A 19918-nucleotide genomic window follows, 5' to 3' on the forward strand; every position below is an offset into this window, starting at 1 on the left:
ACTAGCGTTTGTGCTTCTTTGCTTGGGTATTTGCACCATTATTTAATGCCTACAAAAGAAGCATGTCTTAAATGTTGCGCTGTTGAAATGGCTGCAGTTGTTGTTGCCAGGAGTAGGCGTTCTCAAATCATTTTTCCACATATTTGGAATCCCAGAGAAACACATCATTCAAACAGAATGTTTGCCAAATTTGTAATTATTAAATTGCTTTGGGAATTAATAGATGACGTGGCACAAACAACTAAGGGGAGTCAAGTAATACCAGTGCAATCTTAGTTCCGTCAGACAGCGTGCAATCTGTTCTCCTTACGTCTGAACTGTCAAAATGCACATCTTATAGTCTAGATTAGGGCTGTTTGATTAATCAAAATCGAATCGCAATTGCGATTTGAAACATGCCATTAGCTGATCGCAAGGTACTGCGATATGAAATATATATATTATTTAATTTCCCCCACACAGAGCAAATGCATGACTGTCGTCTGTGTGTGCCAGTCTTACTAGTCAATTTAGTGAGCACACTTTCGTTCTGCCCAATCAGAATTGCACAACCGAACTATGTGGAATGCCCACAATAAAAACACACAAACCAACAGGAAGGCACAGACGAGTGACAAGTGAGGGATGATGACATTTGCTGCTTCAAATGCATTAATAGACAAAATTAATATCAAAGAAAAACAGGACATCTGTAATATTGGAATATTTTGCTTACAAAATCACAGACACGGAACAAAAGCAAATCTTTTGCAAGAATATATATATATATATTAGAGCTGTGAACCTACACTAGTCTCACGGTTCGGTTACAATTATCATGCCATCGATTCGGTTCAATTCAATATCTCAGTTTTATATTTTCTTTACAGCAGCAGTTTTTGTATTAAAATGTATGAATATATTTATATATTATTTGTAATGCAATTTTGTCGTTTAATACAAACAGTCAGATATATAAACTGTAACTTAAAACAAAACGAGCATTAAGCAAATAATATAAACAAATATAAACATCCAGCTCAATTTCTGATCCTTGTCTAGTTCTCTTAAACCTCTTTATTTGGTCACACCCTCAACAAAAACGGTTGCGATTGGCTCTTACGCGCTGCGCTCTTCAGATAAGTGACACTGATAAGCGGCAGGCGGCAGCGGCGATCTCACATCTGATGACACGCGCTCGTTTCTGTATCCAAAAATAATGCTGTAAAACACCCAAGAGGAGAAGAAAAGCCACCCCAGCAGGTCAAATGGGCCACTGTGTGTGTGTGTGTGTGTGAGAAAGAGAGAGAGAGAGACAGACAGAGCGCGCGCGCGCGCGAGAGAGAAAGAGAGAAATGGAGTAGGCTACTTTCATTCTCTCGATCTCAGTGAAATAGGGGCTATTGTTGTATGTGTCAGTGAAAGACTGATCCAGCAAACACACACAGTGAAATTGTGCACAGTTTATGAGTTTTAAGTAGTTAAAGCGTTGTAAATACTCGCGATCGCCTCCCTCGCAACAGAGCGCATATGAGGTAAATGACGTCAGTAATAACCATTTATGATTATTACAGAACCGATACCGAATTGTCCGCGTCTGCATCGCGGTGCACCGAAGAAACGATTAATTTTGACACCCCTAATATATATATATATATATATATATATATATATATATATATATATATATATATATATATAAGCAACACTATCTCCTAACTAAGACTAACTTGTTTACAGAAAGGTAAAGTCATTTTATTTGTGTTTACTGTTTGCTCTAGAGAAAGATGAGTGTTTCATTTCTGAACATGTAAAAGCAAAATTGAATAAATGTTTAAGTTAGTATCCTTTTAGTTCCTTATTTTAACTAACTTTCTCTGCATTTTAGCAGTAAGGAGCTACAGATTATACAGAATATTGAGCTGAAGCTTGACTACAAAATTAAATTGCAAATCAAATCGAAATCACAATATCTGTCAAAAAAAATTAGATATTTTCCCCAAATTGCACAGCCCAAGACTAGATCATATAAATGCAGGCCGGTATGGCTTTCTTTAGGTAAACATCAGGCATGTGAGCTGAGTACATGTGTGTTTTTTGTCATTGTCTATTTTATGAATATTCCTACTCCTTGGCCAAATAAATAAATAGGTCTACATTAAATAAAACTATAGTTTTGTTCAATATGGGTACCATAGGTGCTTTAACTGAATAACAGTACATTGTTCAGACTAAATTGAACATCATCAATATTGATTATTTTCTTAGCCCCCCCCCCCCCCTTTATTTGTCTAGCCACCCTTAGCCCCAGTAGACACAAACGTATTATAAATATATTTAATTTTGCTCTGTGTCTGGACATAGTAGGTCACCTACACCTTATGAGCATCGGCTCTGCTGTTTTGCCACTATGTTCATTTGTGCAGAGCTTATTGCATTGGTATGTAATTGACATATTATGTCTTCGTTCTATAATTTTCACATTGTTGGTAAATCATCTGCAGAAATGTTCACATCATTGACACTGTTTTGGTTTCAGAATTGCGCTTTCTCACAGATTTAGTAAATCTGGCCCTTAGACTGTCATTTTCTTCTTTAATTTATTACAGCAATTTAGTATATTCACAAACATGCATCTTAAACTTGATTCATTACCTCACATTCAATTTGTAAAAATATAAAGCGATAGAAAACAACAGAATTTTCAAAGCTGTTTGGTAAGATTATAATAGGCACAGGACGACAACATGACCACATATTGACGTTGTACCCTAACGTACCCCAACGTCGTAGTGATGTTGGATTTTGATTGGAAATAAAAATCAGGTTGTCATTTGAACCCAACGTCAGGCTGACGTCAGTGACCCAACGTCCAACCTTAAATCAACCAAATATCAACGTCTAATCATGTTACACCTTGACGTTCCCACTATGACATCTAACAGACGTTGGATATTGGTTACTTTCCAACACAACCTAAAATCAACCAAAGAGCAACGTCATTTGACATCGTTATTGGACGTCAAAAATAACGTCCTTAGATCAGGCATGTCCAAACTCGGTCCTGGAGGGCCGGAGTCCTGCAAAGTTTAGTTCCAGCCCCAACCAGACACACCTGGGCTAGCTAATCAAGCTCTTCGTAGGCATCCTTGCAGGTGTGTTGAGGCAAGTTGGAGCTAAAATCTGCTGGACACCGGCCCTGCAGGACTGAGTTTGGACACCCCTGCCTTAGACACTGGCTAGACATTGACATCATGATCTAAATCTAACCTAATATTAACGATGTTGTGTGCCTGTTAGGAAGCTTCACATAAAAATATGACTTTTTATACATTTTACAATTTAATTATGTCAAATGATGCCAGTATTCCCTAAAAAAAATGTAGAATTGCCATACCGTATCCATGCGAGCCTTCGTTAATATTGTGTTTTTCAGTATTTCTGGTTCTTCCAAAAAGAGTTCATCACACATGACTCAAATAAGATAGAAAGACTATAAAAACGTTAAATGTGGATCAATTTGCAATAAACTGTACACGATACGCGGACTAGTTGCAAAAAGTTTAAAAGTTGCACTTATTGGTTTTGTTTTCTTGATTACGGGCTGTAAATATGTTGAGGGCAACATGTAGGAGCTCTTGAAAGGTTGGACCAAAGATTCAGTCAAATTCATTGAAAGGGAAACACAACCTAAAATATTTCCTCCCTTTCTGTCTGGACCTGAGAAAACGTGGAATCATTTCTTGCACAAGACTTTCAGAAGACACGCCAGTGTGTTAATAATTGAGTGGCCAAAATAAACTGGCAGAATGAGAGGAAACGAGAGCGGATGCAGAATGTTGGATTTGAAGTATTTGGACTGAGCAGGTGTTCGATGAGAGGATTCACCGGTTTTTATCTCCGCCGCTGTTATCATCTAAAGCCTGAATGCTTCTCTGGTGGACTTTCAGATTGTACGCTTTGATAAAGTTGGGTTTCGAAGGTAATGAATATTTTCTGGCATTGTTGGAGCATGTTAGTCTCGACTTTAATCTAGATTAACAAACTGAGCTCCTGTCATGTGGAGCACAGAGAAAAAACACATTTTTGGAGATGTGTTGAGTGGTATGTAAAGTAGTTTGGAGCTGTACTTCATGTTTGTCACATGTTTGTAGTACATTTGGAATTGTGAAATGGATGTTGTAAATTTAGAACTCTTACCTCAGGATCCTAGTGTCATTTATAAAACAACGACAATGTATGTTTCAATAGTATGTGGATGGGTTTGAGTTTTCATAGGATTTCCTGGCAGAACAAACTGAAAAAAAATGGTTAAGTTCAGTTAAAGTGGTGTAACGGATCACAAATCTCACGGTTCGGATCACATTATGGTTTTTTAGTTACAGATTGGACCATTTTTCAAATCAGCCAAAAAAGAGAGCAGACAAAACAGTTAGAAAAACAGTACTGCAAGACACTTTTTAGAAGCTGAAATAAAAAAAATATTAATAATAAAATAAAAAAAGAATAAATAGTAAGCTGAATAAAAATCTATTGTAAATTGTTCTGTGGTGGCAAAGCAGTGGTGCAGTAGGTATTGCTGTCGCCTTAAAGCAAGCTAGTCGCTGGTTTGAGCCTCGGCTGGGTCAGTTGGCTTTTCTGTGTGGCGTTTGCATGTTCTCCCTGCATCCGTGTGGGTTTCCTCCGGGAATGTTACCCCACAATCCAAAGACATGCAGTACAGGTGAATTGGGTAGGCTAAGTTGTCGGTAGTGTATGTGAATAAGTGTGTATGGGTGTTTCCCAGAGATGGGTTGCAGCTAGAAGGGCATCTGCTCTGTAAAACAAATGCTGGATAAGTTGGCGGTTCATTCTGCTGTGGCGACCCCAGATTGATAAAGGGACTAAGCCGAAAAGAAAATGAATGAATTATTCTGGGGTGCCTTCCCCAAACAATGACAAAACTCGTGACTAAGCCAGGGGTCACCAACCCTGTTCCTGGAGATCTACCTTCCTGCAGAATTCAGTCACAACCCTGATCAAACACACCTGAACCAATTAATAGTACCGAAAGCAGCACTTGATAATTACAAACAGGTGTGTTTGGTCAGGGTTGCAACTGAAATGTGCAGCTCTCCAGGAACAGGGTTGGTGACCCCTGGACTAAACTATCTATCGTACTAATCGAACATTATAATTCGTACAATCCATATTTATTTTTAGTCTCATTTTTCAGTAAATGATTCAGTCAAAACTTCATGTTTCATTGATAGATGGATCATTTTTAAAGAATTATTATGTGGCATATTTTTCATGGCTAATTGTTGCCCCCTATGGGTTAAATAATATTTAGGGTTTCTGCAGGTTTCAGCAAGACTTTTAAAGACATTTTTAGTCCACTATGAATGAAATTCTAGACTCATACAGGGCTAAACGCTAAAGAGGTTTTTGAATGGCCCAATTGGAAAATACTTTTATTTTCCTTATTGCCCTTTCAGCCGCAACCCATCTCTGGGAAACATCCAAACACATACACTATGGACAATTTAGCCTACCTTTCTTTGGTCTTTGGACTGTGGGGGAAACCGGAGCACCCGGAGAAAACCCACGAAGGCAGAGAGAACATGCAAACTCCACACAGAAATGCCAACTGAGCCGAGGTGCGACCCAGCGACCTTCTTGCTGTGAGGCAACAGCACTACCTACTGCGCCACTGCCTCGCCCCACATATTTATTAATACATTAATAATAAGTTAATTATAAAAAAAATTATATTTTAGTTAATTCTGAGCAAAATATTTTAAATATTGTCAAAACAAGTAAGCTCTAGTTGTACTGTATACATACACTTTTCTCAACATAACCTTTCTTAATAATAAAGTTTTTTTTTAAGTATAATAAACTCACTGTTTGCACAACGGTCTGTCCAGGTCAGCTGCCTCAGCAGTAAATACATGGAAAACATTTAAACATTTGTTATAAGGAAAATGATGAAACCATAATGGTAAATATAGTTTAAAAGTACATTCCTAAATAAAAAGTTCAACGTTTTATTATTTATTTATTGGATGAGCGTTGGCCAGTTTGGGTACATGAGCGATTAATCGTTTAGCTTACACTGAATGCATTAATAAACAAGACATGACAGAAAACACCTTTAATAACCTAAGAAACCCGCCACATCCCGAATAACCCAACACAACTCCCTCTGTCAACATTATATTTTACAGGAAAGCCTAAATGCTTGTATACATGTGATTTGAATGATGTGAGAGGCGATCTCCCTGCGATCGTTACAAATTTAGGATTAATCTACAAGAAAAAAAAAAAGTATTAATCTGAGGGACACGCGTGTTCAGAACTGTGGGTGATGATCAACCGTGATCCGTTACCCCCCTAATCAGTCAGCAAGTGCTCTATTATTCCATGACAGTGACACCAGCAAAGAAAAAAATCATGAAGGGTTGAAAAGAGGTGAATTAACAAGTAGACATTGCCGATGAATCACCCAAGGTGGACATTTGATACGTTGATGATAGAGGAACTTTAGTAATGTGTTGAAGCAGATCTGAGGGGAGAAATGTTGTCTTTTATTATTATTAATAGTTCCACATAATTTTATGATTACATTTGTTTGGTGTACAAACGCTCTCTGCTATCAGATGGATTTCGTTTTTGTTTGATTTCCGAACACAACGACTTGTGTTTCTGTAAAATACTTTCCTGTTGTATATTTGGCATACAGCACTCGTAGTTCTCTTTATATTTTTGTATAATTCCCAAAGGTAATGGTCTTCTTTTTGATGAGACAACAGATAATTTAAGGAAAAAGTATGCATATCCAAAACGATTAAATAAAAAGCCCCAAACCCTACAACAGCAGCGTGTTTGTTTTCTTTTGATGCGTGTTTAATGATCTGCCCGTCTCTGTTTTCATGTACATTATCACTTATACAGCAGTTTAAAAAAAAAAAGGTCAAATACTTTCCAGCTTAAGATGAAAAAGCCGTCCATGATTCTCCTGTAAAGCTGCCAGGCCTTGAGAGGCACGTTGAGTCTGTTTGAAGCGTATATCATTTTAATCCAAGCATCCAAACTTGCTTAAGGCTAGATCTCATTCACGATAGTCAAGGATTATATTAAAGCGGCCATAAATTACATTATCATAAGGTGCAGTAAGTACATTACAACCAGACAGAACAAGTTCAATACAGTAAATGGGCTATAGTCACACAAGATGAATTTGTGAAATCCAAGTACTGTAGTGCACTGTAAAAAAAGAATTGCTGCCTTAAAGAGCCCATATTATGGGTTTTTGATAATTCCCCTCCATGTAGTGTGTAACACAGCTCTAAGTGAAGTGAAGTATCCAGCTAAGGCTTAAATCTGTTAGTGTACAGTGTTTAAAACGGTTGATTCATCTATAAAAGAGTCGACTTATAGTGCTTCAAACGAGTCGCCTTGATACCGAGTCATTAGGTGTTTCGCCATGACGTACAAACGAAACCAAGTTATTCACGTGCACGCGCAAACCCGGGAGATTTTAAACCTGCGGCCCCGCCCTCTGACATAGAAACCCAGACACACACACACACACACACAAACATGCCGGTCGATTGAAATCACACTGCAGATGGATATATTGAGTCTCTACCCAAAGATGAAAACTCAGCATTATAGCCAAGCAGTTGGAAACTACTGGAAACTTCTGGAAGCTACATGCTACAAAGAATACTTCATCAGCGTTTGTTAAAGGAAGGATCAGTAAAGAGTAACTTACTGATGGACGTCAGGATGGGTTTCTTCCTCCATTTCTCAAGTGTAAGTACGTGCGATTAAAGTTGTTGCCTCGTTGACTCTAGCTTGCAAATGTATTTAGTTGTGATTTGTTACTTGTAACCGCGTGTACTGTATCAGGTTAACTGGCTATATTCTCTTATCGCGTGCAAAGCCACGTTAAAAACGGAACTCCATGGAGGAGGGTAGTGTGTGTTTGTGTGTGCGTGTGTGTGTGCGTGTGTGCTGTCGTCGGGAGGTGTGTGTTTGTGTCTGTGAAAAGAGCAGAGTGAGACAAGCTAGAAGATCTCCTTAACTGTTTTTGGAGTTTTTGCTCAATAAAATAGTCAGTCGTCTGTATTTTCAAGTCCATCGTCTGTGTTTACATTGATTCACTGGCAGCTAAAATCCACGCCTTACACTATCGAGCATTTATGAACTGTGATTACTTTTATATTGCTGATTAGCTGCTGGGCATTTCACTCTGTCTCTCACTGAAGGCAGTCGACCAATCGCAACAGACTGTCATCGGTCCAATCAGCACAGATTAGCTTCGGGCTAAGGAGGGGTTTGGGAACAAATGAATCACTGGACGATTCATACGGGAGTCGCTGGGATAATTAGGTAAAAATAAATGCAGATTATAAGACCATGAAAGTGTTTTTTGATCTTGCATGCATATTAGACTGTTGTTGGAGACCCTTACAACCAAGATATGACCCTATTTCATGTATAATATGGGCTCTTTAAGTTTTTACCTGAATCAAATGAACTTTTCCTGTCATCTCAACTTCAATCATCAATCAAACTGACTAAAAATATTAGGTTAAACTGTTTATAACTCAAACGATTTAGTTGAAACCTGATTTACATATTAAAATAAACTCAAGTTTGTTATTTTATCAAGCATTTTACTCATTTGTGCCCAAATTGAAAAACGGTTTCATGCATATATCCTTGTTAATAGTGTCCTATCTGAACATGTTTCGCATTTATTTTCTCCAGGTTTTAGATTTGAATATGCGGCAACTATAGGTGCAGGTGGGCAAATATGTTGTAAACATGTTTAATGAAAAACTGAATAGAAGGAGAACATTTGGCATCCTAACTTAAAACAGCTGCTTTGAACAGATCAAATCATATACATAAATCCATTTATTGTGTTTAAAAATTGAAACCGATTGATATGAACCCCCCAAAAATGATCTATCATATACTGTAGGTTCATGAATATAAAAACACAATCCATTTGTCTTAGTGATCAAACACACACTAATTTCCCCAGCAGACTATTGTGTAAAAAAAAAAAAAACCCTGACAAGATTTTTCAAAAACATTTGGTTTTCAGTGACCTGATACTTTGTGTGTTGTGTGTGTGTGTGTGTGTGTGTGTGTGTGTGTGTGTGTGTGTGTGTGTGTGGACGAACAGCCAAAGCATGTAGAAAAAGCAGCGATTTAGACAATCCCCATGACTGTGAGGACAGCAGGGTTTACGTTTGGGACTGAATTGTGTTGTAGTTTTGTTTTTCTTCAGTAATTCTGCTTTTTTTTAACAGCAGGAGTTCATTATTCTCTGTGGTAATCTCTGTGGGTGAGGGACCAGTAGGAGAAGTTCATTTTACTCTGACGGTTTTGTTGTGAATCAAATTGTGTATAATAAAGTCTACTTTAAAGGAAAGATATTAGTTAAAAGGTTATTTTTAAATGGGGTTTATAAAATCCCCCCCAAAAATAAACGTTAAACAAGGTTAAGATTTATTAACTTATCAACATTTATTTGATATTATTTCCTAATTCGCCATTATTTACTGTATGTACTTAAGGTATTTGCCCAGCACCAACTATAGTTGCAGCTTGAACATTTGACAAAGTATACAAAAAACTATAGATCTCTTGAAAAATTTGTTTTGTTTGGATGAATCTAGCCACTTAAACCCCAGTGCTATTTTGGGATTTCCGCCTGGATTTTGTCTCCCCAAATTTAAAAGCTTCCCAAATCCACATGCAGAGGTGTAAATGCAAAAATTTGGTATCATTTTAAAGAAAACCCTTTGAATTTTCATAAAACACTATTGGAAGTGTTTGAAATGTCTGTATATGTCGTCTGTGTTATAATAAACACCTAAAAAAAAGAGGCACTTTTTGTATTTTTTTTCTTTAACTCAAATTTGAAAGTGTACCTTTTAGGTTATGTGTGATTTAAGTTGCTGTAATTTTGGTGGTTCCTGCACATGTCTGTAATCATAGGAAAAAAGAAAAATGTTTCCACCATAATCTATGCAAAAGTTATTGCATTCCAACTGACAAGCCACAGGGACCGATCATTGTTTACATATTTCACTATTCTTTTGATTGATCAAACATAACTCACTGTGTTTGGACCACGTCAGACATATAAAAGGATTACTTTTGCACATCACCTCAAAAACAGAGGAGAATGGCCCTGAAGGGCACAGCATAGGGTAAGAGATGACAGCTGTCTGTGCTATCTGGGGCTGCTTATTGATCATGAATGTATTGTTTACACTTCTGCATCATGGAAACACTGCGATTCATTTGACAACTGTTTGATATGTGAATATAATTCAGTAAAAAGAATGCTAGAACCGTATGAGCACCGGCAAGAGCTTTCAGTTGAGCTATAACTTGTATATGTGTCATATATGAACTATATGAAAAATATGAAAATGAACCAATGTTCAATACCCAGCTCGGGTATCCAAAATACTGTGTATTTGAGTGTAAATAACTTTTGTACCATAGAATAAAAACCAAAGTGATGCATATGTGCATAAAATATAGATTCAAACGAAACCACTTACGGGGGTCTGGTGCAATGCTAGCCCTTTAAATCTTAAAGCAAAAGTCAATGATGTCACGGACCCCATAGGATGTACCCGATAACATGAAGAAAACTACCCATAAAAGGAAAACTGCAACTTTGAACTGTGGGCCTAAATGAGTTAAAAACAGCCACAAGACACGGTCCAAAGTGCTGTACATAAAACAGAGTAAATTAAAAAGGCAGATTATAAAAACACAAAAATAAGCCAAGAGAAATGACTGAATACATGTGAAAATGAAGCAGTAGAAAAGACTATTTAAATAATATTAAAAAGTCAAGCTAAATGGGTACGTTTTTAAGAGTGATTTACAAACAGATAGTGATGAAGCCATTCTAATCTCATAGGGGCGAAGCTCTGTCCCCTCTACGTTTCAGTCTGGAAATCTTCAAAAGAAGATTTTGATCACCAGATCTTACGGGAGAGTCAAAATGCAACATCTCTAATAGATAGGTTGGGGCTAGATTACGGGATTTAAATCAATTCTGAATCGGATGGGCAGCTAATGGAGATCCCTTAAAAGAGGGGCGGTCATGTTTCCTACTATTACAAATGAATTTAGCAGCAGCATTTTGGACCAACCTAAGGTGAAACATTAGACATTTTGAGATGCCACAGTAAAGTGAACTGCAGTAGTCTAACCGTGATGTAATAATAGCATGGATAGCTATATCTAGTGTGGTGGTATAAGTTAAAACAACAGAAAAATATTTGTTGTCTTGACTTTTTGTCATTATTTTTTGTAGTGTGTATAAAATGATTAAATACTAGTATTACTGTGTGTATGTTCATACCTGCATATTTATGGCACCTCCCTTGACTTGAAAAGCATTTGGTTTCTTACTCCCCTCAGAACAATCCAAAGCTGTATTCCCCTTCCAATGCAGTGTAACATTCATTTGTTAACATTGGTTATTTATACAGTATAGCTCATTTAAACACACTAGGCCAGAGATGCCCTTACCCAGCAAACAATTGTATGTTTAAATGACATCTAATAGACATCTAAACATAAACCACCTGGCAAAAACAAGGCTAAACTTGAGCTGTCAGTGAAAATCTAATACACATCTAAGAATAGCAAAAAAATAAATAAATAAATAAATAAAATAAAACTTGACTAGTCTTAGACAGACTTTATAAGTGTAGTCCATCATTTCTGGTTATTTGACTTGTTTTAGCCAAGATGACTATGTTAAGAGACACCTATTAGACATCTTTTTAAAAACTAAAAATGCTTGCTGCTGGGTAAGGCATGCGGGCCAAAGTTGACCCATGGTAACCTTTAATTTGCCCCAACATCCCATCTGAGAAGAGAAGATTGATGGGGATGGTTTAGACAGGCTCGTACCAAGGGTGGTGGTGGGGGGGTGTTTTCGGGTGGTACCCCTCCACTGAAAAAGGTCCAGAATTTGCTATTGGTCCAGAATTTTTGCCACTATATTCTCGTTTGACCTATATATCACCATAAAGTGGAAATAACCCATCAAAGGTTTTGAGAAAACGCAAAATATGACATAAGTGGTCAACTTTCACTATTGACCAAAAAAAAAAAAAAAAAAAACATTTTACAAATAGCCTAACTTTTATTTTAAATCTTAAACCTTATTCTTAAGAGAAAAAAAATGAACAATGAAAAGGTCTGAAGCACCAAAAGCAGCCTATTGGAGTTCATTTTAATACTAATTAGGCTGTGTATAAAAATCCAAAATCAAATTAAAAGTTTTCAGGGGTAGCTTAAATAATGTGTCAGTGCTCTTTGTGTTTGGGATTCATCAGAATAAACATCAAAATCAATCCAAGGCACTCAAAAAATGTGGAAAAAATAATAACAAGCCTTTATTGACATGGCTGTTCCTTAAAACTGCAACTACATCAGGTTACCCTGATAAGTCTGGTGTTATCAAAACGTGTAGGCGCAGTTTTACACCTTAGTTTGCCTTAGACTGACTTTTGCTGTTTATACTAATTAGGCTGTTGTTAGATACATTTTCAAGAGAGGCTAGAAGCAAATCATGAGGCTCTTTTTTTATATTTGTTTATTATAAATCTTTAGAAAATATTTTGGTACATCAAAAATGGAGGATAAAAGAAGCTAATCCTGCTAAAAAATAGTGCTTAAAATGCCACTAATTGGATTATTTAAACATCATAATTAAATAGAAAATGAGGTAAATAACTGCAAAAAAGTCCACATTTTGAGAAAAAAAGAACCACCCCTTTCACCAGGCTGCCTACGGGCCTGTTGGAGATTGTCATTTCATATCTAATGTAACCTTTCATTTGTTTGTTTTGTAGTTAAAAGCTAACTGAAAATAAATGTTTCAGTTAATCAGATTAAGTAAAAATGTGCATACCATCACACGATGGATAAAGGACAAATCAAGGCAAAGGCAGCTTATGCTTGACTAGTGTCTTCAACGTTGAACTCGGCTGTGTTATAAATGGGATTGTTTTATGTTTTTATTGCAATGCATTAGCATTTTCAAAGTTATACTGCAGAGCTTAATATGATTTAAAGTATTTTTTTTCCAAAAAAAATTAGAAAATCAACCATCTTTAATGTAAGCGTTGGTATATTCTCCTTCAGCCCATGGCTCTCAATGGTATTTAATCTTTGGCCCTTGTTTGGGCACGCCTGCACTAGGCTATCACTGCTTGCCCTTTTAAATGTGATAATACATAAATGAGACTGCACTTAATTAACCTGACTGTTAATGTAGCAAATTGACCAGTGATGATGTTTCATTTCAGCAGCACAACAATAAGGTATGACCTTTAACAAGATGACATAAATAAACAGCTTCAAAAACCATGACTGCAACTTAACTAAACCTGTAGCCATTGGAAAGCGAGCAGCGCCCCCTAATGGCCAACACTTGTTTTGAAGAGTTCAATCAAACCGTTTTATTGCCCAGGGGTTTAGTAATCGACTGTATTTAAAACGTCGAAATAAATACTACACTTTTTTTTTTTTTTTTTTTTTACTTTTGCATTTCCAGGGTTTCTTTTTATTCATGATTTGGATAGTCTTTTGTTTTCAATTTATTTTAAATGGTTAGTGAATCAGGCGGATATAAATGCAAAGTGGAGAAAATATAGCATATATTCAGTTATGAAATACATTGATTCACAAATGGTTCGATATAAAACGAAAAATCTAAAAAAAAAAAAAAAGTTATATTTCAAAAAATTGCCTTGGTATTATGTAGTATTAGTATTCTTAATTAATTTCAATATGTAACAAATAACATTTAATTTTATATTTGCTTTCCTCGCTGAATGTTGTTATTTTTAACACTCTAAATGAACTGTCTTAATTTACACATTCGATTATACCACAGTTTTACGTTGTCATAATGACATCGTCACAATGACCCCCTTTAGCGTCTTCACTAAATTGCTAAATATTGACCATGCTTTTCCTTTGCCTCCCTACTGAAAAAACAGCTTAAACCAGCCTTGGCTGGTTGGCTGGTTTTAGCTGGTCAACCAGGCTGGTTTTAGAGGGGTTTTGGCCATTTCCAGGCTGGTTTCCAGCCATTTCCAGCCTGGTCTTAGCTGGTCAGGATGGGAGATGACCAGCTAAAACCAGATTGACCAGCCTAGCCAGGCTGGGAGCCCAGCCAAAACCAGCTATGTCCAGCCTAAACCAGGGTGGCCAAGCTGGTTTTAGCTGGATTTAGCTGGTCAGTTTCCAGCCTGACCAGCTAAGACCAGGCTGGAAATGACTGGAAACCAGCCTGGAAATGGCCAAAACCCCTCTAAAACCAGCCTGGCCGACCAGCTAAAACCAGCCAACCAGCCTAGGCTGGTTTAAGCTGGATTTTTCTGCAGAGTCTGCAAAAATGGCGCCTCGTCTCCCGGACCTGCATGGACTCGTTAAAGCCAGGTAAATAACCATGTTTACCTTGAACTTGTGGCCTGTTTGTCATTTCAGTGTGGTCAGGCAAAAGTTTGGGGTTGGCGTAAAGTAGCGAAATGAAATGAATGAATAAACACGTCCCCCAATATTCAAGATATGTTTGCAGTAAAATAGCTTAAAATATAGATAACCTCCACACAGGCAAGAGCACTTTCCCTGAATGATAAAACTGCAAAGGTGATATTCATCTCCCAAAAACAAAAAAACAGGTTAATATGTTCATTATTTTGACTTACAATGCAGTTGTTAATTACACAACAAGGTCTGTTTGTCAAAGATGAGCAGTTCCAAACAAAGCAAAACTTCACAATCATCAGAGATTTTTTTCCCTTCTCGAATGATTCAGTGTACTTTAAACAAATTAGTTGAGTCAATGACCCGTTCATTAATTAAGGCACTGTATAGCAGGGCTTCTGATGGGATAGGCATCCGCTGCATAAAACATATGCTGGATAAGTTGGCGGTTCATTCCGCAGTGGCGACCCCAGATTAATAAATGGACTAAGCTGAAAAGAATCTGAATGAATGAATGTAACTCAGCTAAACTACTTCCGCCATTTGTCGTCATCATGTGACCTACCCACATCTGTTGCGGCGCTTCACTCCCATTCATGAACTTTTTCGCAGGGCATCATGTAATAGCCTAGTGTCTATTGGTTGCATACTTCAGAATCTCGCCCGAAGTGGTAGGTCATCCGGTTACTTCCCGCATACTGCTTTTTGAATACTATGAATTCGTACATACTGTACTAGTCGGCTCGCATACTGTTTTAACTGTATTATATAGTATGGAAGTATGCTATTTTAGACGGAGCTAAATAAAAGATCAAAACATGACCTCTCTGTACAGAAATGTAAAATATGGAGCAGTTGCTTGTTTATTAATGTCTAATCATCTTGTTTACTCTTGCCCCATTTCGCAGCACCGCATGACAAAATTTTGTATGCTCAAACTCTGTTGTTACCTTGACATTTCATTTAGAATTGTCCTAGCTGGTGTGTTGAGGCAAGCTGAAGGAGATTGGGCACCTCTGGTCTAAGCGGGGGGAAAGGCAACAAGTAACACATATTACAATAATGCAAGTCACATACAGTAGTAGCACAATAATAATAATAAAGCCAGCAAACAAATCAATGGCAATAAGCTTTTTATTTAAACATTAAGGCAGTGTCTTTTTTTTTTTCATTTAATTTTTACACTGCTATCCACAAAGCTTGCTGGTGGCCATGTTGAAATACAACAGTGTGAATATCAATCTTGCAGCAAATCACATAAATATGTACATCCTTTTAGGTCTATTTACACTCCTTGCTATAATACAGTGGGTCTTAATACAAAACCAAAAAAAAAAAAAAAGTAATATGCACAAAATGGTTGTACAAAAACAGATACCACCAAAAATACCCACTTAACCTTTCCAATCTTAAGAGGGGCGACTATTTTCTGCTGTTTTCCCGTCTCTTCGTTAGTTTTCATCTCTCAGCTTCGCTTGTGTTTAGAAGACGCCGCCTCATCTAAGGAAAGTGCAATACTGTCCTCAGTAATAAGGTCAAACAGTTGAGATAGAGGAGAAAAGGGCTCACTATACAAGAAAACACTGAACTTTAGAGTGACTTGTCCACTAAACAATACTGTCTGGAGTGATATGTTAGAGAATGAGTCTCGAAATTAACGCAGAGCATTCTGGGATGTTTGTGACTGAAGATAAAGCCCCATTTTACTAAAAGAAAAAACACTAGGTAGTGCACTAAAACTGTCCTGGACCACCAAAACAACAATAAAACCCAGCGCTGAGCTTCCTTTTCAATTAGGTTCCAAAATATTCCTAAAATCTGGAGCATACAATGAGTATTGCAGTTTGAACTAGTATGTTGAAAGATCCGTTTTGTAGTAAAACCTTGTAACAAATAAAAGTCAACCAATAGAAATTAAAACACATCCTTATATCGAATTCGCATGCTGAAAAACTCTTAACGCTGCGTTAGGAGAGGAGATCGACAGCATCTCCTTCACTGCTTTCGTTTGTGCCTGTGATCAATTGTACAACCCTGGCATAACAAGGAGAAAAATCATCTTAAAAAACAAACCGTTGTGCGTAATCACTTGGTAGTTAACTTCAGAAATGTATATGTCAAATACATGGCACTTAACACTAGAATTATCTTTTAAAACTGTACAGAGTGAAGGACTACAGGTTATATGAGGTGTGGTGTCTGCTCACCTCTTTTCTTCTATATAGCATCATCATCTTCTCATACGAGTCCACAGAGGGTGGGAACTAAAACACCTGAAGCCTTCGTTCAAGCACAAAGCAGTAGCTCTCAATGAGTGTCATGTCAAAAGACTGGCCAAACAGCACGGCTTTAACTCTTGAACAAACAGATGACATGAATAAAAACAAGTAAAAAGCATCAGGTTTGTTCGGACATTCAGACCTGATCGAGCAGCTTCCTCAAAAGACGTGTCCACTCGCTCGGCTCTCTGCCAGTGATTGTCACTAGAGAGTGGAACAGTTGATGAAACGATTCAACAAAATACTGTAGAAAAAAGCAAAACGAATGTTGTGGAAAAGGTTGCATTCAGGTCAGCGTCCATTTGAAAGACACCGACAGAAACCGCTTGCTGACTAAGTGCTTAACTCATTACAAAAACATGCAAACAAGCTTCATGTACATACAAAAATAAAAACAAGCCAAACAGCGCATCTCCCTTCAACTATCACAAAGAGATGACGGAATTAATTGGTCAGCTAGAGTATTAAAAAAAGAGAGAGGTTTGACGTCAACGATGAACATTATGTGTACCCTGTAAACCAATGATATGGCCACCCATGTAAACGCTCTGAAATAGTAAGGTAAGGATTGAATGTTACAGGTTTAAATGTAACCTGGCTCTCTGAACGTCTCCTTTCATCACACACACACACACACAAAGTCAGACAGCCCAATTGCATGGACTTGGCAACACATGAAACCAATGTGAAGAGCTGTGGCTGCACAACTAAGAGAACGTGCATGTGTGTTTGTGTGTTTGTAGACGCTTGTTTCTGCAGAGGATTCAACCAGCCTTTGCATTATACCACACGCACACACACACACACACACACAAAATAAAGAGTTTGCAGTGGATTTACAGTATAAGAGTGTGTGTCCTGAGCAGAGGAATGCTCCAAAATGTGTTAACAGACAGATGAATCCATGAGTCAACTCTGATAAGGCCAGCAAGACGACACCAATAGAAGTATATATAGAATTGTATGTATATGCATTTATATATATATATACATATAAAAATTCAAAAGTGATTCTTCCTACAAGTAGTCCTGGAGTGACTGCACACACTAATGCAAGTGTGCACATTCACAAACACATCTACGAACACTGCAGCCATGTAATGCACTTTCACTGACAGTGTGAATGTGCCCGCTTGGAGAGCATTATGGGATGTGTGCATGTATGCATATGTGTGGAGGTATCAGAGGGCATGAGCATGGATGGACGTATGTTCCCGTAAGAGAGTGTGAGTATGTGTGTGTGTGTCAGTATGGATATGAGTGAGTGTGCTCACAAACACCCCTGTTTACAGTAACAAGTTTCTGTTCAGAAAGCAGCAAACGTTCTCGGTGTGTGTGTGTTCACTCGCTGTCTGACAGGGTCTCGTATTGAGAGCACAGCAGAGGTTTGGGTTCTTCCTCCCAGGTGCGGGGTTGGGTCTGGCCTTGTGTGGGTGCAGAAGCGCCAGGATGTGTTGGGGAAGGTGAGGGTCCCGGCATGATCCCGCTGGGGAGACGCATCCCCATGGTCAGGGGGTTGCAGGGGAATGGAGTGGGGCCTGAGAGGAGGAACCAGAAGAGCACATCAGCAAACATTATAATACATACAAGATGTTATCTGTTAGTACCTGACCTGATTTATTTATTTATTACACCCCACGAGCATAAATGTTTCTAAGAGAAAATCAAGACAAACTAAAAACAGGACAGAGTTTGTTAGAGCATAGCTGGGCACACCTGTAAACATTAGTAACGTGCACTGTCTGCAGCCTTGGAGAATAAGCCCTTTCTGTTGAGTGCGGGAAGACAATGACCAATCACAGGGGTTTAACAGCTCGCTCGACAATGCTCAAAAAGCAAGCGGGATAATACATTTATTTACAAATACATTCGTTTATTTGCTATAAATGTGCATGTTGTTCTGTGCATGTCCTTGAGTTTTGTTTGAATAGTTCATAAAGAATGTTTTTATTGAGCAGGTCAATTTAAAGGTACAATACATATCTAGCTAGCTCTCTGCAACTCTCACATGGTCACCCACTGAAGCTAAGCGGGGCTGTGGATGGGAGACCACATGGGAAAGCTAGGTTGCTGCCGGAAGTGGTGTTAGTAAGACCAGCAGGGGGCGCTCAACCTGTGATCTGTATGAGTCCTAACGCCCCAGTATAGTGACTTTATACTGCTCCGTGAACTCTGTCTTTCGTATGAGATGTTAAAAAAAGGTCCTGACTCTCTGTGGATGTTACTCTGTGGAGTAGGGGTTTACCTCTGGCATCCTGGCCAAATATGCCCACTGGCCTCCTAACCTATCCCCATATCATATTTGGCTTATTATCACTTGTCTCCTCTCCACCAATCAGCCGTTGTGTGGAGTGTGATCTGACGCAATATGGCTGCTGTTGTGTCATCCACGTGGATAAGGAGACTCCCCCCCCAAGACTGACAACTTTATTAGATAAAGTGGTTTTAAATAAACAGTAACGGTGTAGAGTACTTTGTGATTCTGCTTGGTCTTTTTTGGTGCTAATTAAACTCCCATATCAACCCTGCAGCTTTTTTATGAAATTATAGTAAATCAAATTTCTCCAAATCGTGCAGCTCCAACTCTGATCAAACACACCTACAGTAAACCATTTAATTAGGACCTGAACAGTACTTGATAATTACTTTCCCCCACAGTCCAAAGACATACGGTACAGGTGAATTGGGTAGGCTAAATTGTCCGTAGTGTATGAGTGTGTGTGGATGTTTCCCAGAGATGGGTTGCGGCCGGAAGGGTATCCACTGCGTAAAAACATGCTGAATTAGTTGGCAGTTCATAATCCGACCACGGATTATTAAAGAGACTAAGCCGAAAAGAAAATGAATGAATGAATGAATGAATATACACTAGATATCGCATACGAACCCTAAACATGCATCAATAGCGACTCCACATTTGTACAGTGCTCCCAGGACAAATTTTAGCGCTGTGTACAGGTGTAGTAACGAGCAAACAAATAAAACATAGCGCACAGGCAGAACATTTCATAGGTAAGATTTCATTTTGAACATTTTTGTTTGTTATGAAATTTTGTGCTAAATACTGATTATAATACAGTCACTTACTGCATTATTAGCCCCCTGTTTATTTTTTCCCCAAT

The 19918-nt window shown here is 38.0% G+C and overlaps 1 protein-coding gene and 1 long non-coding RNA gene across 38 annotated transcripts in view; one reads left to right on the forward strand and one right to left on the reverse strand.

The window, feature by feature from the left end:
- Positions 1-13569: 13569 nt before the first annotated feature.
- Positions 13570-15888, forward strand: LOC141375912 (uncharacterized). The gene is made up of 2 exons (XR_012384725.1): positions 13570-14088; positions 14415-15888. It is a non-coding gene; the product is annotated as an uncharacterized lncRNA (long non-coding RNA).
- ncor2 (nuclear receptor corepressor 2) overlaps positions 15633-19918 on the reverse strand; it is a 197225-nt gene continuing 192939 nt past the window's right edge. For 33 of the 37 annotated variants that reach the window (XM_017357345.4, XM_073909632.1, XM_021478272.3 and 30 more), the window contains one exon: positions 15634-18334. In XM_017357345.4, the coding sequence (XP_017212834.1) occupies positions 18138-18334 (197 nt within the window). In that variant the 3' untranslated portion in view covers positions 15634-18137. Of the gene's footprint in view, positions 18335-19918 lie in introns of all 37 variants that reach the window. The other 4 variants (XR_012383753.1, XR_012383752.1, XR_012383754.1 and 1 more) reach the window with 2 other exon arrangements.

Source organism: Danio rerio, chromosome 8 (genome assembly GCF_049306965.1).
Source record: "Danio rerio strain Tuebingen ecotype United States chromosome 8, GRCz12tu, whole genome shotgun sequence".
In the NCBI taxonomy this organism is placed as follows: domain Eukaryota; kingdom Metazoa; phylum Chordata; class Actinopteri; order Cypriniformes; family Danionidae; genus Danio; species Danio rerio.